A 25434-nucleotide genomic window follows, 5' to 3' on the forward strand; every position below is an offset into this window, starting at 1 on the left:
ACGCCTTGTTACAATCCACATACACCGCATCTGCTGCTCTACCTTCATCGATGTGTTTTGTCACATCCTCAAAAGAACTTAATAAGGCTGGTGAGGCATGACCTGCCCCTCACAATCTAGCTATGCTTTTCCAAATGATCATAAATCCTGTCTCTCAGAATCCTCTCCAATAATTTGCCCACCACTAATGTAAGACTGACTGGTCTATAATTCCCAGGGTTATCCTTATTCCCTTGTTGAACAAGGGCCACCACCCTCCAATCATCTGGCACAACTCCAGTGGACAGTGAGGACGCAAAGATTATCGCCAATGGCACAGCAACCTCTTCCCTCGCTACCTTGGGTATATCACTTGGGTAAGTCTGGCCCAAGGGACTTATCTACCCTCACAGTTTTCAAATTTTCCAACACATCCTCTTCTTAACATCAACCTGCTCAAGCATATCAGCCTGTTTCATGCTGTTCTCACAAAACACAAGGTTCCTCTCAATAGTGAATACTGAAGCAAAGTATTCATTATGGACCTCCCCGACATCCTCCTACTCCGAGCACAAGTTCCCTCTAGTATCCCTAATTGTGTGTACCTTTACTCTGACCATCCTCTTGTTCCTCACATAAGTGTAGAATGCTCTGGGGTTTTCCTTCATTCTATTCACCAAGGTTTTCTCATGCCCTCCTCAAGCTCGAAGTCCATTCTTCAGTTCCTTCCTGGTTACTTTGGAACCCTTGAGACCCCTGTCTGATCCTTGCCTCCTCAACCTTAAGTAAGCTTCCTTCTTCCCCTCAATGAGATGTTCCACATCTCGTCATTCAAGATTCCTTTACCCTATCATCCCTACCTTGCCTCAGTGAGTCAAATCCAGCACTGACAGCGAGAACTTCCTTAAGAACCTCCACATTTCTGTTGTGCATTTCCATGAGAATATCTGTTCCCAATTTAGTCACTCCAGTTCCTGCCTAATAGCATTGCAATTGCCCCTCCCCCAATTAAATACTTTCCTGTACTGTCTGCTCCATGACTATAATAAAGGACAGAGAGTTGTGATCACTATCACCAAAATGCTCTGTCACCAAGAGATCTGACACCTGACTTGGTTCGTCGCCAAGTACCAAATCCAATAAGGCCTCCCCTCTAGTCAGCCTACCTATACATTGAGTCAGGAATCCTATCTGGACACACCTGACAAAAACTTCTCCATCCAAACTATTTGCACTAAGGAGGTTCCAATCAATATTAGAGAAGTTGAAGTCACCCATGACAACAACCCTGTTACTTCTACATCTTTCCAAAATCAGTCTCACAATTTGCACCTCCATGCCTCTGTTGCTAGTGGGGGTGGGTGTTTAATAGAAACCACCAATAAAGTGACTATTCCTTTCCCGCTTTTTACTTCCACGCTGACTGAGTAGACAAACCTCCTCTAGGATCTCCCTTTCTGCAGGTATGATTAACAATGCCGCTCCCCTACCTCTTTTACCTCCCTCCTATTCCTTTTGAAACATCTAAACCCTGGAACATCCAACAACCATTCCTGCCCCTGTGATATCCAAGTCCTGTAATGGCCACAAGCTCACAGCTCCAACGACTGATCCATGCTCTAAGTTCATCACCCTTATTCCTGACACTTGTTGCGTTAAAGTTGACACACTTCAACTCATCACGCTGACTGCAACTTTGCCCTATCACCTATCTTTCCTTCCTCACAGACTCTCTGCACACTGTATCTGCCTGTTCACCAGCTACCCCATCCTCTGATCCATAGCTCCAGTTCACATCCCCCTTTCAAACTAGTTTTAACCCTCTCAAAAAGCTCAAGCAAACCTCCTACCAATGTTTTTAATACCCCTCCAGTTCAGGTGCAATACATCCTCCTTGTACAGGTCCCACCTTCCACAGAAGGTATCCCAATGATTCAGATTTCTGAAGCCCTCCCTCTTACACCAGCCACTGCACTCGCTCTCGGTTCCTCGCCTCACTAGCCCATGGCACCAGTAGTAATCCCGAGATGAATACTCTGCTCATCTTGTCTTTTAGCTTCCAACCTAACTCCTTATATTCACTTTTCAGGTTCTCATCCCTTTTCTAGATATGTCACTGGTACCAATATATAACGCGACTTCTGGCTGCTCACCCTGCCCCTTAAGAGTCCTGTAGACTCCATCCTTAGATTCAAAGTCTTAGTTTAAGCTGACTGTACGTTGTCTACCAAAGTATTAAAAATATGTGACACATTGGTTGCCTGAATATTGATAAGACATGGTCTCACCTTCAAAGAGAAAAGATAACTTTCATGAACCTCCTGATCTTTGACCTCCTCCTTTGCCTGATGATTACAATGATTATAGAAAGAAACTGAGTGAGTGATTATCAGTGATTCAGAGATGAGGATTTTACAGGTAACAGCAAAGGCACTTTCAGCTCAACCTTCTTCAAGCTCAGCTGCATAGACTAACTGAAAAAAGAGATGTCTTGATGTGCTATAGAAGTGACCTCAGCATGTAATTAAGCAGCCTATCACATTAAAGTATTCATACACAGCAAACAAGGAAAATTAAAGAAATTAATATTGTTATTTTTAATTAACATTTTCATATTGGAAAGTAAATGACAAATTATTGGTTTAAGGTCGATGCTCAACTAAAGATGCAGAAAATGTTTATAAAATGGAAGACTGGAGGTTGGCAAACGTGGTGCCACTGTTTAAGAAGGGTGGTAAGGACAAGCCAGGGAACTATAGACCAGTGAGCCTGACCTTGATGGTGGGCAAGTTGTTGGAGGGAATCCTCAGGGACAGGATGTACATGTATTTGGAAAGGCAAGGAGTGATTAGGGATAGTCAACATGGCTTTGTGCGTGAGGAAGGCGTTTGGTATGCATTCTTTTATTGGTCAGAATACTGAGTACAGGAGTTGGGAGGTCATGTTGCAGCTGTACAGGACATTGGTTAGGCAGCTGTTGGAATATTGTGCAATTTTGGTCTCCTTCCTATCAGAAAGATGTTGTGAAACTTGAAAGGGTTCAGGAAAGATTTACAAGGATGTTGCCAGGGTTGGAGAATTTGAGCTATAGGGAGAGGCTGAACAGGCTGGGGCTGTTTCCCCTGGAGCGTCGGAGGCTGAGGGGTGACCTTATAGAGTTTATAAAATCATGAGGGGCATGGATAGGATAAAAAGGCAAAGTCTTTTCCCTGGGGGTCTGGGAGTCCAGAACTAGAGGACATAGGTTTAGGACGAGAGGGGAAAGATATAAAAGAGACCTAAGGGGCAAAGTTTTCACACAGAGGGTGGTACAGGTATGGAATGAGCTGTCAGAGGATGTGGAAGTGGTAGAGGCTGGTACAATTGCAACATTTAAGAGTCATTTGGATGGGTATATGAATAGGAAGTTTTGGAGGGATATGGGCCGGGTGCTGGAAAGTGGGACTAGACTGGGTTGGGATATCTGATCGGCATGGACGGGTTGGACCAAATGGTCTGTTTCCGTGCTGTACATCTCTATGACTCTAAGTACACGTTTTTAAAACAATATGGAATTCAGCATTGAGCAACTTTCATTTCACAGGTTAAAAAAAGATCAACTTCTCTAGGTTGTTTAGGGTGTTCAGCAGCATCCATCAAGTTACTGCACGGTTAACATCCAGTTAGAACTCATTCAACAAGATAGCAGTTTTTCTAAAGGTAGTGGTAGAAGTTCTTGTGAATCAAATTAATTTCCCATTGATTGAGGTCTGGGTGAGATACCTCAACTGTGCAGCCTGTGAGGAAACACAGAATCATTGACACTTCCTTTTGGATCTCCATATTTCATCTCCTCACCAGTAAAACGCTCACAGGGAGAATGTGTAGAAGTTTCAGACTTGTCTTTTCTTGTTCATTAGCAGATAGAACAGCAGACACTGATTTAATAAAGTCAACTGTATTGCACTGATTCATGATTTCATTTGTAAATAAAGTAGACCTAGGCATTAAGACAGTGCACATTCCCGAGAAAATGATCTACCATGTTCTGTTGTTAATTGTTTAAAAACTTGGCCACAATAAACTTTTGAGAAAGCAGCATGATTGACAAGACATTTAGTTCACTTGCACTCAGCTGCCGGTCAGTCCAACAGTCCACAGCAGCAGCAACAGAACAAAGGAGAGCGTACCTGGGGAAAAACAGCAGGATAAATCCCTGAGGAGCGAGATCAGAGTGAACCTGGGTGGAAACAGCAGGATTAATCCCTGAGGAGTGGGGTCAGTCAGAGCATACCTGGGGGTGAATCTAAGGGAGATGCTCTGGAGATGATGTCACAACTCACTAAATAACCTCACCTTGGCTGCTCAGAAAGCAGGTTTGCAGTAGTGCATGAAGAGACGACAACTTTTTGTAGTTGTAGTCTATTATGAATAAAGAGCAGGAAAGAGAGAGATGCTCGAGTTTGGTAATGAATGGATAAGGTTGTGTAATAAGCTCCTGGATTGTTGTTGGTTGAGGTTGAGTTAGTTGATAAGATCAGAATAGCCCCATTGAATGCTGCTCTTGCAATATGTGGGAAGTCAGGGACACTTCCAGTCTCCATGGTGACCACATACCCTAGAAATGTGTTCAGCTCCAGTTCCTCATTTGCCAAATGGAGCACTTTGTACTGCAGATAGGCTCACTATGGAGCATCCATGAGGTTGAGAATGTGGTGGATAGCACAGTTACTAAGCTGGGTCACACCACCAGGAAGGGCTACACAGACAGAGAAGAGTTGGGTGACTGCCAGAAAGATGAGTAAATGTGAGCAGACAGTGCAGGAGTCCCTGTAGCCATTTCCCTCTCAAACAGGCATACTGTTGTGGACACCTCTGGGGGAAGATGGCCTCTTAAGGGAAAGCAATAGCAGCAGGTTGTGATAGGGAACTCAGCAGTTAAGGGCACAAATAGATGTTTCTGTGGCCACAAACAAGACTCCAGGATGGTGTGCTGCCTCCCTGGTGCCAAGGTCAAGGATGTCCCTGAGCAGGCACCAGGTATCCTGAAGGGAGAGAGAGGATGAGTAACCAGAAGTTATGGTCTATACTGGTACTAACAACATCGGGAGAAAGAGGGAGGAGGTTCTGAAAATAAAGTTCAGGGAGTTAGATAGGAATTTGAAAATCAGAACTTCTAGGGTTGGAATTTCAGGATTACGCCCTCAGTGACATGCCAGCGAGGCTAGGAATAGGAAGATAGTACAGGTAAATACATGGCTAAACAGCTGGTATAGGAGGGAGGCTTTCAGGAATGTGGAACCAGAGCAGTAGGTCAGCAAGTAAAATGACTGCAGAGGAGTCAAAGATTAAAGCCAGTAAGACGAAGAGGAAGAGAGAGAGGTTACTGAACATGGCAGGTGGTCTGTTTTAACTTGTGGTGTATGACAGGTAAGGCAGATGCTTGAATTAGTGCATATAACTATGATCTTGTAGCTATTACAGAGACTTAGTTGAGGGAGGGATAAGACTGGCTTACGGTTAGGGATTTAGAAGTTTCAAGCAAGATAGAGAGGGATGTAAAAGGGATGGAGAGTTACGTGGCCGATTCGGGAAATCTGACTTAGTGTCAGGAGCTTGGATAGTGGGTTGAAACTTGTTAGCTATGTCCAGAATGGTTTTCTGAAACAACATGCAAATAGTCCAACTAGAGATAGGGCCATTCTAAGCATGGTACTGGGGAATGAACCCAGCAGATGATTGAAGTTTTAGCAGTGCAGCATTTCAGGAACCATGACCATAATTCCACAAGTTTTAAGTTACTTATAGACAAGGAGAAGCGTAGTCCTTGGTTGAAAGTACTAAATTACTAAAGTACTGGGGGAACGTTAACTACCACAATATGAGGCAGGTGCTGGGGAGTGTAGTTTATAGGCAGCTGTTTGAGGGTAAAGCCATATCTATCATGTGGATATCATTTAAAGACCAGTTGATTAGAAATTAGGACCAGCATGTTCCTGTGAAACTAAAGGATAAGGATAGCAAGATTTGGGGACCTTAGGTGACAAGAGAAATTGAGAGCTTAGTAAAAAAGAAAAAGGAGACATATGTAATGATTAGGAAACTGAAGACATACAAAGCACTTGAAGAATACAAAAGAATACAGAAGAACTGAATAGGCTAAAAGGGGCCATGAAGTATCTTTAACAACCATGATTTAGGAAAATCCCATGGCATTTTTTTACATATGGATGTAAGTTTGTTCACGAAGCTGGAAGGTTCGTTCTCAGATGTTTCATCACCATATGAGGTAACATCATCAGTGAGCCTCTGGTGATGCACTGGTGTTTGTGACCCACTTTCGATTTATGTGTTTAGTTTTCCTTGGGTTGGTAATGTCATTTCCTATTCTTTTCTCAAAGGGTGATAAGTGGAGTCTAAGTCAACATGTTTGTTGATAAGAGTTCCGGTTGGATAGAGTTCCAACAGGAACATCACCACAGGCAATGGTGTCACCAACCCAGGGAAACCTAAACACAAACAGAAAGCGAGTCACCAGTGCTTCACCGGAGGCTCACTAATGATATTACCTGGTATGGTGACAAAATGTCTGAAAACAAAGCTTCCAGCTCAGTGAGCAAACTTACATCCAGAACCTCAACCTGAGCTACAAATCTTCTCGATACTCACTATTTTATACATATACAAGGAACAACTGGGTAGCTAAGGAAAAGGTAGGTCTACTCAAGGACAAATTTGGAAATTTATGCGTAGAGCCAATGAAAGTGAATGAGGTCTTTAACGATACTTTGCATCAGTATTCACAAAGGAGAAGGACATGGTGGATGGGAAGTCTTGGAAGGGGTATGCTAATATTCTAGGGCATGTCAGTATAAAAAAATGGTTGGGCATTTGCAAAGCATAAAGGTAAACAAGTCCCCAAACCTTATGGGATCTATCCCAGAATGCTGAAGGTGACAGATGAGGAAATTGCTGAGGCCTCGTATCAGATTTTTATATCATCTTTAGTCACAAGAGAGGTCCCAGAGGACTAGAGAATAACCAGCTTTGTTCCTTTATTTGAGAAGGGCAACAGAGATAATCCAGGAAATTACAGGCCAGTGGGCCTTACGTCAGTGGTAGGCAAATTACTGGAAAGGATTCTTGGGAAAGAACTTACTCACATTTGGAAAAATATGGACTTATTACTGATAGGCAACATAGTGTTGAGCATGGAAGGTCATGTCTCACTGACTTGATTGAGTTTTTTTGAGAAAGTCATAAAGTTGATAGATGAGGGCAGGGCATTAAATGTTGTCTATTATGGACTTTAGCAAGTCCTTTGCCAAGGCCCTTCATGGCAGGCAGATAGAGAATGTGAAGTTACATGGGATCCACGGTGAGCTGGTTGGATGGATGTCAAACTGGCTTAGTCATAGAAGACAGAGAGTAGAGGTGGAACGTGTATTTCAGACTGGAGATCATTTATCAGATGTATTGTGTGTTGGGACCCCTGTTGTTTCTAATATGTAAAAATGATTAGAAGAGAATGCGGGTGGCCTGATTAGTAAGTTTATAGACGCCACAATGATTGGTGAACTGCAGATAAGTAGAAGAATTGCCAGAGGGTACAACAGGACATAGATAGGCTCGAAAGTTGGGTGGAGAAACAGCAGGTGGAGTTTTAATTGGACAAACAGTTGATGATGCATTTTGGAAGATGCATTTAAGCAGGACTGAAGAATACAGTAAATGGCAGAGCCCTTAACAGCAATAATATACAGAAGTATCTAGCTGTACAGGTCCATAGTTCCTTGAAGTGGCAACACAAGTGGATAAAGTGGTCAAGAAAACATATGACATACTTGCCTTCATTGGTCAGGGCACAGAGTATAAAAATTAACAAGAACTTTAAATTGGCCATGTTTAGAAGATGATGTACAGTTCTGGTTGTCATATTTTCAGATGGACGTGGAGGCTTTGGAGAAGGTACAGAAAAGGCTTACTAGAATGCTGCCTGGTTTGGTGCGTACTAGCTTTGAGGAGAGATTGAGCAAACTTTGTTTGTTTTCATGTGAAAGTCCAAGGATGACAGGGCAGCCTAAAAGAAGTTTACAAACTTATGAGAGGCATGGATGGAATGGATAGTCAAGAGTCTTTACCCCAGGGTGGAAATATCCATTACTAGAGGAAATTGGTTAAGGTAAAAGGGGAAAAGCTGAAAGGAGATGTGAGAGGCAGGTTTTTTTTTAATACAGAGGGTGCTTAAGTGCCTGGAATGTGCTACCTGAGAAGGTGGAGGCGGTGATACAACAGCAATATTTGAGTCATTTTGACAGAGATATAAACAGGCAGGAACAGTGAGATACAGATCACATAGAAGCAAAACAGTTTCAGTCTATAAAGTGTCAAGTGTTGGCACAGGCTCGGTGGGCAGTTCAGCCTGTCCTGTGCTGCATTGTTCTTTGTAAATTAATTTAACGGCCAACATTGAAGTTTTGTGAGACAAAAACCAGATAGTAACTGACCCACTTGAATGGGGGATTAAACTAGTGGCTCTAAGATCTTGAAGTAACGTGGAGTAGCAAGGTTCAGTGGTAGAGACCAAGAGAAGATCTTGGACGTGGTAACCAGATTGTGAAAGAAGTAGGTGCAGCCAGAGGTTGGGGGGGGGGGGGCGCGAGAGAGAAAGATAGAAAGGCCCAATTGTTTTATTCACACACAGAGAATCTAAAAGCTGAGTGAATGCAGCTGATTTCAAACGAGCTGTATATGCGTGGGTGGCACTCATATGTTGTTCATTTTCACTAGCTTTGGTCTTACTAGAAAAGCTTTTGTGCAGTTTGTGAATCTGAACTCTTTATTTTACGAACGCCTACTTTAATTTTCCATGGAATGATTCAGGCAGGGTGTTTAATAATCATTCAAGAATTCAAGATATACAAACAGAGACCAAAAAGTAAGAAACAAGTAAGTGTTTACAGAAATCACTTGCTGTAGTCAAGATCCATACACATTGGCCAATGTCAATGATGTTCAAAAACACAAGTCACTGAACTAAAGAAAACAGTAAACTTTCAAACAAGTTTGTTTAATTATTTAATTTTTAATCTTCATTTCCTAAGAAAACCATGTCCTGGGCCAAGTTATCTTCAGCTGCTTTACTGATATTCCTTCCTTAAGATCAGAAGTGGAATATTTGGTTGATGACTGTACAATGTTCAGTGCCATTCAAAATTCTAGATATTGGTCTGTGTTCACATTAAACAAAGTTAAAAATCACACAACACCAGGTTATAGTCCAACAGGTTTAACTGGAAGCACTAGCTTTCGGAGTGGCGCTCCTTCATCAGGTGGACCACCCCAGTCCAATACTGGCATCTCCAAATCACATTAAACAAGACCTGAGTAATATTCCGGTTTCACTAAATCCCTACATGTGGAAGCAGGCCACTCAGCCCATTGATTCCACACTGACCTTCCGAAGAATATCCCACACAGACTTAGGCTGCCACCCTATCCATATAACCCTACGTTTCCCAAGGATAACCCACTTAGTTTTTACATCTATGGACACTATAGGCAATTCAGCATGGCCAATCAACCAAACCTGCACATCTTTGGACTGTGGGAGGAAAGTGGAGCACCCAGACAAAACTCACGCAGACACTGGGTGAATGTGCAAACACCACACAGACAGTTGCCCAAGGCTGGAATCGAACCCGAAGCCGGGTGCTTGGTGCTGCGAGGCAGCAGGGCTAACCACTGAGCCAATGTGCAGCCAACGGTCTGGGTGGATATGTAATAAAAAAAGATTTGTGCCACAAGTATTTGGCAATGATCATCTCCCAACTACAATTAATCTCAGAATCTACGCTTGACATTTACCTGTATTATAATCACTGTATCTCCCATCGTCAGTGTCTTTGGGGTTACTATTGACCAGAAATCTAACTGGATCAGCAACATACATACTATGGCTGCAAAGGAAAGTCAGCGGCTGGGAATTCTGCAGTGAATAACTCACATTCTGATATCTTAAAGCCTGTTCACAATCTACAAGCCACAAGTCAGGAGCGCGATGGAATATTTTTCACATGCTCACATCAGTGCAACTCCAAGAACACTCAATCTTTTCACCATCCAGGGCAAACATCCTGCTTAACTAGGTATCCCATCCACCACATTAAAATATTGATACCTTTGACCACTGGCGCAGTGGTAAAAGTGTGTAAAACATACAAGATTTGCTGCAAGTCTCCTTCAACAGCAACTTACAAGTCCACTCAAGAGCAATGGCATTAAATGGATGGAAACACCACCAAGTCAACTGTTGGGTGAAAACCCCGGAATATCCTCCCTAACTGCACTGTCAATAGATTAGTGGTACAAGAGAAGGTGACTCAGCATCTTCTGAAATACAGTTATAATTTAACTTTAAATGTTGGGAATAGCCATTTCCCACAAACAAATTAAAAAGCTTGGAGCTTGTGTGAAGAACATGTGGAAATGCTGTTGTCATAGTAACCAAGTGAATTCCAATTGAGTGCAGCTTGTAACCCCATTGACACAAATCTAATTCTATTCCCAGCAATAGAAAGGCACAAATTAACACAAAGCCCTCAAACTAAATATATTGATGCTAGTGCCAGTTCATTAAGCTACCTCTATTCTGAAGAGCAGGATTTAATGGAGTTTTAACCTACGGTGAATCACTCCTCCAGCACTACCAAATGGGAATGATCCAAAACAAATGTTCACGTTTTCATGTAGGCGTTGTTTCCAGCTTCAAGGCTGTGAGAGTGATAACAACTGAGCCTACCAGACATGAACACCAGAGAACACAATCCTGGCAATGGTAGACTCTGTCCACTTCACTTCTTTGTCAACTAAATAGGTGTATTCTTAAAGAGAACCTTCAAACATAAGTGAAGTATTCACACGGAATTGCGGCGAAGCACATCAGAAAAAGTATCAACTGACAATCTACTTAGCTGCATTAATCAACATCCATGAGAAAAACGTAGTACCTGGCCCATGGACTCATCTTTAGCGCCAATCCACGGCTGATACAGAACCCAGCTCCTCCTGTGGCAAACCAGAACTTCACTGTTGTCTGAGGGACACAAATAAGACTATGTTTCCAATATGTCATTTGTAATAAAGATAGGACTAAGCTGGTATAATTTGTCTCGTCAGTTTACATTTCACTTTTGAGAACTTCATTTGTTCAGAGACAGAATTCCAAGTGGAGTAATGACTGGTTATCACCACAGGCTTTCAGAACCCAATGTCAGAAAATGATAAGTAGTAACAAGGCAGTCTGGACACATCAATACGTATTTAATATCTTGCCACAAATGAAATTAACAGTATAATTGACATTGACAAAAAGATTCATCTACTGAATCCGTACATATATACACACTGCACTTACCGACCCATCACTCTTCACCCGCTCTGCAGCCTCCACTGGATGATCAAGACTTGGTCTACCAATATAAACATCTTGAGTGTGCGAGTATGCTGATAATAAGTAGACTAAACTGCGAATATTTACATAATTATCATCGTCAACATGGCAAAACCACCTGGAAAACAATGTTAAAATAGAAATGTCTTCATAATTCAAATGATACATTGTGATAGCCATGCATTTCTGACAGTAGAAATACATTTTCTTTTTTAATATATTAAGAAATAAGTTAACTTCTCTGTAAAATTTGAGTCCCAGTATCAGAAGGTAATGAGGATCCTAACAAAACCTTGCAATCAGTGTGGAAGAAATGTGTCCAGTTAGTAGTTTGCTTCATTTTCCTTTCAATAATTCAAGTATAATATGTGAATTGTAACACCATTGTAAATTATACTTGCAGCAGATTATATATGGCGATTAAACTCTATTCAGGTTGGAGAGAAAGAAGGTACTTTTTTAATGAAACTTATATTTTCGTTTCGTCTCATGTTTGGCTGAGAATGACAGTAAAGGATTTGCCAGTGACTCCCTGTTAGCTATTGTCAGCAGCAGCTTGCAGATTGCCTGGTGAAATTACATCTTATTCTGTTTCCTTTCCTGAGAGAAAACATCAGTCTTAGCCTTCCAGTAACACAGCAAAGATTGAAAAATCAATTACTGAACTTTGAACCATGGCACATGGACAATATGAGATTGAAAAGAGATAGCTAATGAGATATTGATCTTAATTTCCCAAAATTCACTAGATTCTGGACAGATTCCAGACTGGAAAGTAGTATATGACCCCTCTATTCAAGCAGGGCGGGAGGCAGAAACCAGAAAACATAGACCAGTGAGCTTGGCACTTGTCATCAGGCAGGGGTTAAGATTCAATCATTCAAGGAGGTTGTAGCTGGGTACTTAAAAATAGTCAAGGTAATTGGGAAGAGTGAGCATGGTTTTCTGAAAGGAAAATCATGTTTAGCCAACTTAATGGAGTACCTTGATGGTGTAACATGCACTATAGATATGGTGAGCCGGTTGACATTTTTAAGATGGTGGTGGACAAGTTTTTCACTAAGCACTGGAATCAAAGGTTACTGGGAGTAGATGGGAACGTAAGCCTGTATGTTCATACCCTCAGGTGATGGTGATGTTTGCTTCATAATGGCTGCAAAAGGTAATTTTTGGTAGGGTTGACACAGCAGAATGGCTTATTTAAGAGGGTTGTAAGAACTAAGCACGTTGGTGAGAACTGGAGTCCACATATACACTAGACCAAGTAAGGACAAGTCTCCTTCACTACAGTATGTTAGGTAATCAAGTGAAGTTGAGTTTTTACAAAAATTTAACAGCTTGAATTACTATTCTTACACATACCAACCTTCTCCGTTAATTTCTAGACATCTTTTAAATTCTTAAACTGCCCTAGTGCCATTTAAATTTGTGATCCCTAGGTGATTAGTCCAAAGTCTGAACTACTGCTCCAGTAACATAACCACTAAACTAATATAACTTCTGTCAGACTCCAGGTTCTGATTTATTTTTTGCAGAATGGCATATTGTCCTTTCGAACACTGTACTTCGGTATCTCTGCTATGGACTGTTAAAAGAAAGAAAAGGAGTGACTGCCTTCCCAGACTGAGTGATACTGAATTAGCTTTGAGATTGATAGCCTTTAGAATGATTTTCTTTTAAAATCTCTCCTCAATCATAATTCAACTACGATTATCTCACAATAATCCACCTGAGCTAAGGAAAAACAAAAACAATTACTTGCAAGACTATTTCTGAAATTGGAATTAATAGATTTCTAAAAATTGCACATCAAAGTGCCTTTTCATTTTTTTTTTCCATAACAGAGCTTTGTGCCAGCTAGGGTGGTTTAACCTTCGAATTGATATCGATACTTTAATATCATTATTGGTGTGAAGGCTTGAATTTCTGTATAACAGATAATACTTCATTCTGCCAATGATGGTTGATAATAGGTTTCCTTGGAATAAAGCATTGGATTGTCTCTCAATTCTTTACAGCTAAATTAAATAAGTCTGTAAAATCTGTCAATGTGTCCTGAGCTGGTCAAACAGCTTCAGACTGACGTAGCTCACAAGCTGAACACATATGCGTAACACCCCGCAGTCACTTTATTTTTTTTTAATGCATTTCACGTTGCTGGTATTTATTGCAGTGGTTTTCAAACCTTCCTAAGCTTCAAAGCAGGGGAGGTGTGGAGTGGCAGGGTTGTACTGGAGAAAGCGGAACCAGTGGTACACTTCTAGAGGACCCCAACTTCAATCTGGTTAATTATCAGCAACCCAAAAATTGCAGGGAATGTTTTTTTTTATAACTATCCAGCAATAGTCAAAATATACCAATGAAAGTCACAGCGCAAAAACAAAAGTCAAATACAGAAAATGCAAGGGACCTCTGGAATCTACGCACTCCAGTAGACAAACTGATAATGCAAGATTAGAGTGGGCCTGATTAAGGGCTTTTGCCCGTTACATCGATTCTCCTGCTTCTCAGATACTGCCTGACTTGCTGCGCATTTCCAGCACCACTCTAATATGACTCTGATCTCCAGCATCTGCAGTCCTCATTTTCGCCAAAGTGATAGTGCAGCCTATTGGATGGACACATTTTCTAAGTAAGCTTACTTTTTTTTGGATTCAATGAATTTGTCATACTCCACAGACATCTTACAACAAAGCGCTTGACGTGTATGTGCAGCAGAACAATTGGTATTAATCATGCGATCTCCTAAACAAAGAAAAAACAGAAAGATAGCATGATTAGCTCACCACTTGAGCAACAGCCAAATATTCAATTACTCTCATCTGGCTAAATCTCTTTTTAGTTAAACTCTTTGGATGAAATAAGATTTTCCCAATTCAAAAATATATACTTAACAGTTACAGTCATGTACCACAGCATGTTTCTCTTTGAAAAATAAAAATTTGCTTTTCAAAAACTAGTGGCGACTATAACTCCACCAATTTATATGTCTTTCCCATCATTTCCAAGATTGTCTTGAACACAATGAGTTCCCCATTGTAAGAGTTTCCAATACACTATGACCTCTAATCCAAATGTATATTCTTTAAGGTAGCTTCATCAATAAACAATTTACATAAAACTGGGTCATGTTACCTTTCAAAAGAACTCCCAAGACAGCTTTGCAAGAAAGAAAAAACTTGCATTAATATAACGCTGTTGCATCTTCATGCCAATCCTAAAGTGAGTCCAGTTAAGAAATCACATTGAAATATATTGTTATTACGTATGCAGGGTCAAATGTTTAAATTTATATTGAAAGTAAACTTTTTATTAAATATTGCAATGTCAAAGTATATAATTTTATAGAATAATCACCATTTTGTGAAGCACAACATCTCAGCAAGTTCTCTAGCTGCTTTTACCTTGGTAATTTAATCTATGTTTTTCTCACATAAAGAACCTAAACGCAGCCAATGCCTGCATGTGAGAACAGTAAACAGTTTCTCTGCAGTTGTCACTAGTGTCACAAATAATCACCAACAGTTGTCGAGTTATGGATCCAAATTCTTCACAGATTCAGAGATATACAGCATGGAATCTGACTCTTCGGTTCAACTCGCCCATACAACCAGATATCCTAAAGTCCCATTTGGCAGCATTGGCCCATATCCCTCCAAACACTTCTTATTCATATATCCATCCTTTTAAATGTTGTAATTGTGCCAGACTCCTCCACTTTCTCTGGCAGCTCATTCCATACAAGCACCACCCTCTGCATGAAAAAGTTGGGTTAAATCTTTCTCCTCAGATGTTAAACCTATGCCGTCCAGTTTGGGACTCCCCCATCCAAGGGAAAAGGCCTTGCCAATTTACCCCATCCTTGCCCCTCATGATTTTGTAAACCTCTCCAAGATCACCCCTCAGCCTCCAACACTCCGGGGAAAATAGACCCAGTCTATTCAGCCTCTCCCTATAGCTCAAATCCTCCAACCCTGGCAATATCCTTGTAATTCTTTTCTGAACCCTTTCAAGTTTCACAACATTCTTCCTATAGGAAAGAGACCAGAATTGCACACAATATCCCAAAAGTGGCCTAACCAATGTCCTGTAAGGCCACATGACCTCCCAACTCCTATACTCAATACACTGACCAATAAAGGAAAGCATACCAAATGCCTTCTTCACTATCCTATCTACCAGCGACTCCACTTTCAAGGAGCTATGAACCTGCACTCCAAGGTCTCTTTGTTCAGCAACACTCCACAGGACTTTACTATTAAGTGTATAAGACTTATATACTTAATTAGTAAGGTCCTGGTGAATTAAGGCTGAACAAAGAAACCTTGGAGTGCAGGTTCATAGCTCCTTGAAAGTGGAGTCACAGATAGATAGGACAGTGAAGAAGGCATTTGGTATGCTTTCCTTGATTGGTCAGAGTACTGAGTAAAGGAGTTGGGAGGTCATGTTGCGGCTGTACAGGACATTGGTTAGGCCACCGTTGGAATATTGCGTGCAATTCTGGTCTCCTTCCTATCGGAAAGATGTTGTGAAACTTGAAAGGGTTCAGAAAAGATTTACAAGGATGTTGCCAGGGTTGGAGGATTTGAGTTATAGGGAAAGGCTGAACAGACTGGGGCTGTTTTCCCTGGAGAATTGGAGGCTGAGGGGTGACCTTATAGAGGTTTACAAAATTATGAGGGACATGGATAGGATAAATAGACAAAGTCTTTTCCCTGGGGTCGAGGAGACCGGAAGTAGAGGGCATAGGTTTAGGGTGAGAGGGGAAAGATATTAAAGAGACCCAAGGGGCAACTTTTTCACGCAGAGGGTGGTACGTGTATGGAATGAGCTGCTAGAGGATGTGGTGGAGGCTAGTACAATTGCAACATTTAATAGACGTTTGGATGGGTATATGAATAGGAAGGGTTGGGAGGGATATGGGTCGTGTGCTCCCAGGTGGGACTCGGTTGGGTTGGGATATCTGGTTGGCATGGACGGGTTGGACCAAAGGGTCTGTTTCCATGCTGTACATCTCTATGACTCTATGACTAAATGCTGACAGCAGATGTAATGGAGAATATTTTCTTAACTTTTACATTATAGTTTATATCCTGCAAGTGCTACTAAAGTGTTTTTCTTTTGAGAGTTTCTAGAGAATTCCAACTAATCTGTGGAAAAAAAAAATCAATGAATAGAGCTCCTGGGATATTCAGAAAGTAGGTTATACAGCTGAACAACAGCCAATGAACTTCCCAGTGAAGTGAGGATAGCAAGCATCTTCTCCACTTGGTAAATTTCCAGGAGCAATCCTTGCCTCTATACTTACCAGCCTTTGCTTGCAACTCTTTGTCCTCTCCATCTGTGAATATGAATGTCTAGAAGAAAAAAAAGAGAACAATAATATTAAGAGGAACTAAATGGTTTATATTACTTAGCATTACTAAAGCCAGTTTGTGAATTTGATATTAGGAGTTAAACTCAAGATATGCCCATCTCAAGCGAACTTCAATTTAAGGTTCTGTTAAAACGATTGATTGATCGAACTACAACTGGAAGAAAGTCAAACTAAGAATTTCATTGGCGTGAAATCCTGAAACTGACTAAAACGTCAAGGTTTAGTACAAGCACACATCCTGAAGATGCTGCCGATCACACACAGCCCAGCTATAAGCCCACCTCAACTGCCCCACTGAGAACTCAGTTACTGATGGGAGAATTTCACTATTTCCATTTCCCTTTGACTATTAGAAGCTCTATAAATAGCCAGATCTTGTTCAATCAAGTAACAATAGGTTTTAACAGTAACCACCATTAAAATCAATCTCAACAATAAGCCTAGCCCCAAACAAAATCATTTGTGCAGTGTTACGTTTCACTAGTAAAATAAATTACTAAATCTTTAAAACCATTTTTTTTGAAGATTTTTCTCTGGCTATTTCAGCTTGTACCTTCACTTGTCTTGTATATCCCAATTTTTATTTCATGGTATTTACAACTATTTTTTAAAAAGAAAGTGATTTAATTGCTAGGTTAAAAATCACACAACACCAGATTATAGTTAGACAGATTTATTTGGAAGCACTAGCTTTCGGAGCGCTGCTCCTTCACCAGGTGGTTGTGGAGTATAGGATTGTAAGACACAGAATTTATATTATATATTGAAAAAGACCTGGATTTTTTTGTTAAGTCTCTCATCTTTTAGAATGACCATGTCTGTTTCAGTTCTTTCATCTATAAATCGCAAAACATTTTTTTAAAAGTTACATTCTCAAGTGAACTTTAACAATTGGTGTCGTGTTGGCGCAGATAATGTATTGAAGGTGTTAGCTTCCCTGCGTGAGGCTGTCTGTGTCACAATGGTCAAACTGATTCCCATCCAAAAAACGGATTTACAGAATCTCACATGGATTCATGCAGTTTTTGAACAAAGTAAAATGTAATTCTGCAAACTCAACCGGGACCTTGGGTTCATGTCACACTATACACACACTCCTACAGACCCTCTCTTATACACTCACACATACCGTCCTACACTCACATATCCTCTCACAGACTTTTACCCCTTGACACTCACTCACTCACAGACACGCAAAACCACCCCCCCCCCCCCGCCCCAAATACACACACACAAAGTTTGTGGGGTGAATTTGTACTTGCAGGTCTTTTTCAATATATCATTTTAGTTACATCATACGGTAAACTTTTGCTATAAATTCAGTGTCTTACAATCTTATACTCCACAACCAACTGATAAAAGGAGCAGCGCTCCGAAAGCTAGTGCTTCCAAATGAACCTGTTGGACTATAACCAGGTGTTGTATGATTTTTAACTTTGTACACTCCAGTCCAACACCGGCATCTCCAAGTCAATTTACTTGCTAGTATTTCTCATTTGATGTCAGTGACAATTCCTTATTGTAATTGGGCAGTGGGATGACATCACTGTAGCTCTATACTGGTAATCCTCAATAAAAAGCACTGTAGTCCATTAAATTGTGAAAAAAGCTAAAATTTTCACCACAATAGTCCCCTGGTGAGGCTTTCTTTGAGGTCAGCATTAACATTCCTTACTTTGCAAGCCTGTATTACTGTCTTCGTTGCCTACTAATGTTGCCCATGATTTTGAGAAATGGTTAACATAAAGATTGATTTCCAGCTCTGATCAACATATTTAATACACAGTGTAAACCAGATTGAGACACTCTTTAATAAAGTAAATCTGATTTTTTTTTGCACAACAATCAATTGTTTTCCAACAGTTCCTTTCCTCCATTGTATCAGGAGCAATAAAAGGAAACATTTTGTTGACCACCACTTGAACTTTAACCTTTGGCAATTTTATTTTTGTCACCAACAGAATTATTTTTCTTTCCTTTTCACAATTACCAAATATTCATCTTAAATATATGCAATATCATATTGAAACATGGGTAAAAGCTGTGACTAATTTCAATTGGAGGACAACACAATTTTATACAACACACACTTAAAGCATCACATAGTGCATATAGAAAAACTTACTGCAGGCATAAATGGCAAAGTTTTTAACCCATTATACATGAAGAACAACATTTGACTGCAGTGCAGCTTCTCGCCATCTTTCTTGTGGTTTGTTTCATACGAAATAATGTTACATTGCTCAGACAAGGAGAGTGAGAGGTATAAGAAGAGGTTTCTTTTTCAGAAGTAATCACTAAAAAGGTCTAAGTAAAAGCCTTCTTAAAAATAAATACCCTTGCAAATCTATGCAATTATACAAAGTTCTTTTTAAAACATAGATTACTAAAAGTTCAGTGAGTGACTACTGTAAGTCATCTGTCTTTGTTTAGCCTGAACCAATGTAATTCCCAATCTTAAGGGAATTGAAAATTTATGACTCGTAGATAAATCTATTATGCATGCTTTTTTAGAAGAAAGTTATTTGGACTTGGAGCTGCTGAGTACAAGTCTTAAGGGATTCCTTTTTAGAATCTGAACAGTATTTTTTTAATTTAGCAACCAACTAAATAGTACTCTATAAATTAAGTTTTAAGTTAAATCAGAGATTCAAAAGCTCTAAGAGCTGCAGCTAATTAACCCGTGATTGGCTCAAATGTTTTTCTGATGCTTGAGTCAGCTTTCTTCAGGAAACATAGAGGGAAGCCTCCCTCAGAAATGCTTTATCTGCACTGAGTGCTGCTTTGCTTGTACAAGAGTATAAAATCTTCTACCATTTTCCTGTAATTGGCTTTTACTTCTGTACAGTGGAAGGTGATTGGTGAGTACTGGTAAGTTATTCGACTATTCTAATTGTAATACAGTAAATAGATTTTAAAGTTGCAGGATGGCAGGCCAGCTTGGCCAAGTGGAGTGTAAATCTGTAATGTGTGTGACGATGGAGACATCATATATCCCAGGTGAACACATCTGCGGGAATGGTCACTGACTACACAAACTTGAGCTCTGGGTTTTGGAACTTGAGCAGTGGCTGGATCATGATTGTGCAAGGCAAGAGGACCAAATAGACAGCTCATTCAGGAAGGTGAAAACACTGAAGGTTAGAAACTTGCAGGCAGAGAGGGAATGGGTGACGGCCAAACAGTTGGAGAAAATGAAGCAGTATTGTAAGAAGGCTGAGTCTATGTTGCTTGCTAATGGGTATCACATTTTCGATTTTTGTGAGGGCAATAGTTCTTCAGGACAGTGCAACCAATAATACCGCAGTGGCACTGTTAGCCTGCTCAGTTTTACAGGGGGAGGGAGGACAGAGGGGCAATAGAGATAGGGGGTAACTTAGTCAAGCATTTCTGCTGTTGACCACAGGACAGTATGTTGCCTCCCTGGCGCTAAGGTACAGGACATTATGAAGTGGTTACAGGGCATTGCTCCGGGGTAAGATACAGTGATCATAGTCCACATTGTTCATATGATTAGATAGTAATGGGGATGAGATCGTAATAGTAGATTTCAAGGAGTTAGGAGATTAAAAGGCAGGACCTTTAAAGCAGTACGCAAAATTATTTACAGTACCATGTGCTAGTGAGCACAGAAATAGGAAATTAAGCGATTGAATATGAGGCTGAAATTCTTGTGTGGGAGCATTTTTGGGACAGTGGGATTGGTTCAGGAGAAGGGGGTCCTGAACAAATCAGACAGACAGTCTACACCTGAACAGGATCAGGATAATATCCATGCAGGGAGATTTTCTAGTGCTCTCAGGGAAGATTTAAAGTGGATCAGCAGGAGGTTGGGAACTTGTGAGCAAATTCAGAGCAGGAAATAGAAGGCAGAAATTTAGGGAGTGTCTCTGAAAGACAGAACACAACCAGTTAAAAAGTGCACAGCACAGGAATTGGACCGTATTTTAAAAAGGTAGAAATGTAAACACAAGGACATTGTAAATAAAATCAGTGAGTGAGGGCGCAGTAAACACATGGCAATATGATATCAGTCCTATAACAGAGACTTGACATAAGGAGAGGCAAGGATGGCAGCTCAACATCACTGGGTATAGAAAAGGAGATAAAAACACTCAGCCATAGCATCATGGTGAAACAATCAATTACAGTGGTGAGAAGCGACACTAAATGAAACATCAAATTAGGCCATTTGGGTTGACCTCAGTAACAAGAAGGGGCAGCCATATTGCTCGGCATGCACATAGACCCCAAATAATGTATTATTAGAGGAACAAATATGTCGACAAATTTCTGAATGCAAAAGGAGAGTAATAATCTTTGGGTACTTCAAACACACAAATATCAAGAGAAATACAAACAGTATGAATGGCATAGAAGGCACAAAATTCTTGAATCTGCACTCTTTTAACCAACATGTAACAAGTGCAATGAGAAAGGGTGCAATTCTAGATTTAACCTTAGAAAATGAAGCTGGGCAGTTGGTTGAAGTTGTGACATGTTATCATTTTAGAGATCTTGATTATTAAACACTTAGATTTTGCATCATCACGGAAAGGGACAAAACATAGAACAGGGCTAAAATGTTCTAAATTGGATGAAGGCAAAGTTTACAAAAAGCGGAGAGATTTCTGGCAAATCTGGACATAATATGGCTACTGAAGGCAAGGCAGTGGCAAATCAGTGGAGGACATTCAGAAACGAGATTCTGAGGTCACAATGCAGACATGTATCCACACATTAAAAAAAAGAGTGGGTCTCCCAAATCGAGAGCTCCCAATTATCCAGAAGTATACAGGTATGATAAAGTAGAAAAATGAGGACAATCTCAAAAACAGTAATACTTTAGGAAGCTTATTGAAGTTACCGGGTGAAATGAAAATGGAAATTAGGAAAATAAAAAGAGACAATACAAAAACTGTTGGCTGGCAAAATTATGAAAAATCCAAAGAAGACTTTTATCAGAACACTGAGAGCAAGACAATAATGAAGAAAGGATAGAATCTATCAGAAATGTACATGTAACTGATGGGTGGAAGCAGAAGATGTGGGCAGCATCATTAATGAGTAGTTCATCTTTGTCAGCACAAGGGAGAGGATGGTGCAGATATTCTAGATAACGAGGGTGATAATTACCAAGGTTGGATGAATTACGTCACAGGCTATTAAAAGGAAGCTGGAGAGAAAATAATGGATGCTCTGAGAATCATTTTTCAATCCTCACTAGATACAGGCAAGGCACCAAAGCATTGGAGATCAACGAATGCTATGCCATTGTTCAAAAGGGTGTAAGAGATAGGCCAAATAATTACAGGCTGGTCAGTCTGACCTTGGTGATGGGCAAATTATGAGAATGAATACTGGGAGAGATAGGATTAACTGTTCCTTAGAAAGGTGCCAATTAAACAGGGATTACCAAAATGGCTTTGTTGAGGAAAGGTCATGTCTTACAAAATAATTGATCTTTTTGAGGAAATATCTAGAAGGTAGGGCAGAGGATGCATTTTGGTGCAGAGGTTTTAGAAAGGCAATCGAAGAGGTCCCATGTGGCAGTCTGGGCAGAAAATTCATATCTAATGGGAAGCAGGTGAATAAGACAAGTTGGACGCAAACTTAGTTTAGTGACAGGAGAAACAGGGAAATGGTTGCTGGATGCTTTTGCAAATAGAAAGTGGTTTTTGGTAGTGTTCCACGCTAATAGGTCCCTTGCTGTTTGTTGCACATATTAGTAATTTAGACTTGACTAGAAAGGCACTGTTGTATAATTTGCAGATGAAAAATCTGGCTGTGTCGTTGATAATGAAGAGGATAGCTATTGACTGCAGGATGGTATCTTTGGTTTGATTGAATGGGAAGAATAATGGCAATTGGAATTCATCAACAGAAAAAAAAATGTGCGGTGATGCATTTGGAGTGGGCAGACAAAGCATCAGAATACACCGTAAAAAGAATTTTGAGAGGGGTAGTAGATGCGTAAACCTGAGAATGCATGTTCAAAAGTCCCTGAAGGTGTAGAACAGGTACAGAAAGTGGCAAAGAGGGTATAAAGGATGCTTTCATTTATAGGTTTAGAGGGATAAAGCTAGAACCATACAAGACACTGGTTAAGCCACAGGTGGAGTTTGGCATCCAGTTCTGGTCATTATATTACAGGATAGGGCTCTAGAGAGATTATAGACAAGATTTACAAGAATGTAGCCAGGCCTTAAAATTTGCAGCTATGGAGGAAAGATTGCAGTGTCTAGGGTTGTTTTCCTTAGAACAAAGGGAGTGAAGGGGTGATTTAATGAAATTGTACAAAATATTGATGGGCTTCAACAGTGGACAGGAAAGACCTGTTTCATCCAATGGAGAGGTCAGTTACCAAGGGCAAATCAGTGGGAGGTATTCAGAAATGAGATTCTGAAGTCACAATGCAGACATGTCCCCATAAGAAAACAAAAGTGGTAGTCCCAAATCTGGAGCCCCAGTTATCCAGATTTAACATGCTTGCTAGAAGCACTGAAGGAAAATCAGTTTTACCCAGAAAATGGTGAGCATTTGAAACTTACTGCCCACTTTGGTAGTTAAAGCAGAAACCCTCAACTCATTTAAAAAGGAACTTGGATCTGCATCTGAAGCACTGTGACCTGCAAGGCCATGGACCAGTTGCTGTGAAGTGGGGATTAGAGTTGGCAGCCAGTTTATCCAGCTGGTACAGACACGATAGATTGAATACTCTCTTTCTGTGTCTTAACTTTTTAATGGTTTTAAAATTATTCCCCAAGGCAAACATGAACAGAAAATAATGGATATTTTGTGATATTAATCACAAATGATCATACATCATTTGCTTCTTTGTTTATTTATCCCTTCCTACTGCTTTGGCCCCAAGTCAAAAATTAAAGTTCAAGGTTGGAAGTACAAGCAATGTAATATGTCTTCAATACTATACACTTAAAGGAATCCAACTTAGACTACAAGCCCCAAGGAAACATAACTCATTACGATCAAATGCAGACACCAAAAATCACGTTCTACAGCACAGCAGTTCCACAGCACCACGCTATATACAGTATTTAGACATTAAGATTTGCACTCCCACAATACTTTGCACAGATAAATATTGTACTTGGCAGCAGAAAGCAAACATCTGCATCACACAGAGCATATCTGTGCCATGTTTTCACTTGCAAAGTCTTCACTCGCAGATGTAAAACAAGCTGCCCACTGGCTTCCATGTGGAGCACTGAACAAACAGTAACACGTATGCTAACCCGTACTGACTTCTTTCGCAGCTCTAAGAGGTGCACATTTGCTGAATGTACAATGGCACAGGACAATTAATGCACCAATTCACAATGCTACAAAATGGTAGGGTGTGATCTCCTGACCTTTGCTGCTATGGTATGATGCAAGCAGACAACAGTCAGAAAGGAAACAAAGAGGGGAAGTTTTCATTAGATCATTTCTGTACAAATCCTGGCACTCAGCCTAGTGTACCAATGGCAAGGGCCGAGGAGGAAGTAATAAGTGTGTCTTAACTTGAAGACTGGTTGTCCAAGAGAGACCTGTACATCTATTTAAATTACATCATGTCAGTACTGTTTGGTTGGTAAACTTGGGTGTATTCATTTTTTTATTTCCCATTAGTAGGCATTGTGGCAGTCATGACTGCAAACAGTTCACACACTAATTAATTAGTGCTGATTTGATGAAGTACCAAGGGCAATTGCAGATGCCTGTGGAATTATAACCCACCATGAACTACCTGCCTCAAGGACAAGGAAATGGGTAGAAACAAAACCTCAAATCAGAGTTTTGTTCACAAAGCAGTCTAGTGCACAACAGCCTAGATTCTCACTCATTTGGTTGATCCAGAAACACTGTGGGTCAGAAAGGAGCCCCCTGAAGATTGCACTGTCAAACCTGCAGCTCCAACCAATATGTTACAGGTTTTTTTTCAAAACAAAGTTCAGTTTGGCAGGTGTGAGCCAATCATTGTTCTACAAATTCACAAACGACTGTGAAATCAAAATTTCATAATACATCAACATATTACATTAATATTCAAATAGTACAGACTGGTTTCAATTTTTCCCTTCTGGTTTAATTCTTTTAATTTAATGGGTTTACAGGATGTGGGGATCAGTGGTTAGAGTAGCATGAACTGGTCACCTCCATTTGCCCTTGGGAAGGTGTTGGTGAGCTGCTTTCTTGAACTGCTGCACTCCACATGCTGCATAGAAACTCACAATACCGTTTCTAGGGGAATTCCAGGATTTTGACTCCAGTGACAGCGAGCCAAAAGTGATATAATTCCAAATCAGGATCGAGTGTCACTTGTGGAGAAACTTGCCCTTTCTTGTACGTAATATGGGTTCAGAAAGTACTGGTGAAGGTCCCTTGATGGTAACATTACTGCGGTGCACCTTGTAGATGGCAGAACTGCATAGATGGCTGTGTATGTGTAACAGTGGGAGTGAATGCTCAAAGTGATAGATTGGGTGTCAATCAAGTGGGCAGCTTTGCCTTGGATGGTATAACGCTTCACCCGGGGCTGCACCCGTCCACAAAAGTGGAAAGTATTCTATTTGCACTCCTGATTCGTACCATGTAGATGGTGGACAGAGTGTCGGGAGACAGGTGACAAGTTACTCACTGCAAG

The 25434-nt window shown here is 40.5% G+C and overlaps 1 protein-coding gene across 2 annotated transcripts in view; it reads right to left on the reverse strand.

Annotated features, from left to right (window-relative positions):
• Nucleotides 1-25434, reverse strand: part of rfng (RFNG O-fucosylpeptide 3-beta-N-acetylglucosaminyltransferase) — a 53359-nt gene that overhangs the window by 9278 nt on the left and 18647 nt on the right. For both annotated transcript variants that reach the window (XM_060844948.1, XM_060844947.1), the window contains exons 2-5: nt 16719-16767; nt 14053-14155; nt 11375-11528; nt 10968-11053 (exon numbers count right to left, since the gene is read on the reverse strand). In XM_060844948.1, the coding sequence (XP_060700931.1) occupies nt 10968-11053; nt 11375-11528; nt 14053-14155; nt 16719-16767 (392 nt within the window). The remainder of the gene's footprint in view (nt 1-10967; nt 11054-11374; nt 11529-14052; nt 14156-16718; nt 16768-25434) is intronic.

Source organism: Hemiscyllium ocellatum, chromosome 25 (genome assembly GCF_020745735.1).
Source record: "Hemiscyllium ocellatum isolate sHemOce1 chromosome 25, sHemOce1.pat.X.cur, whole genome shotgun sequence".
Taxonomy (NCBI): Eukaryota; Metazoa; Chordata; class Chondrichthyes; order Orectolobiformes; family Hemiscylliidae; genus Hemiscyllium; species Hemiscyllium ocellatum.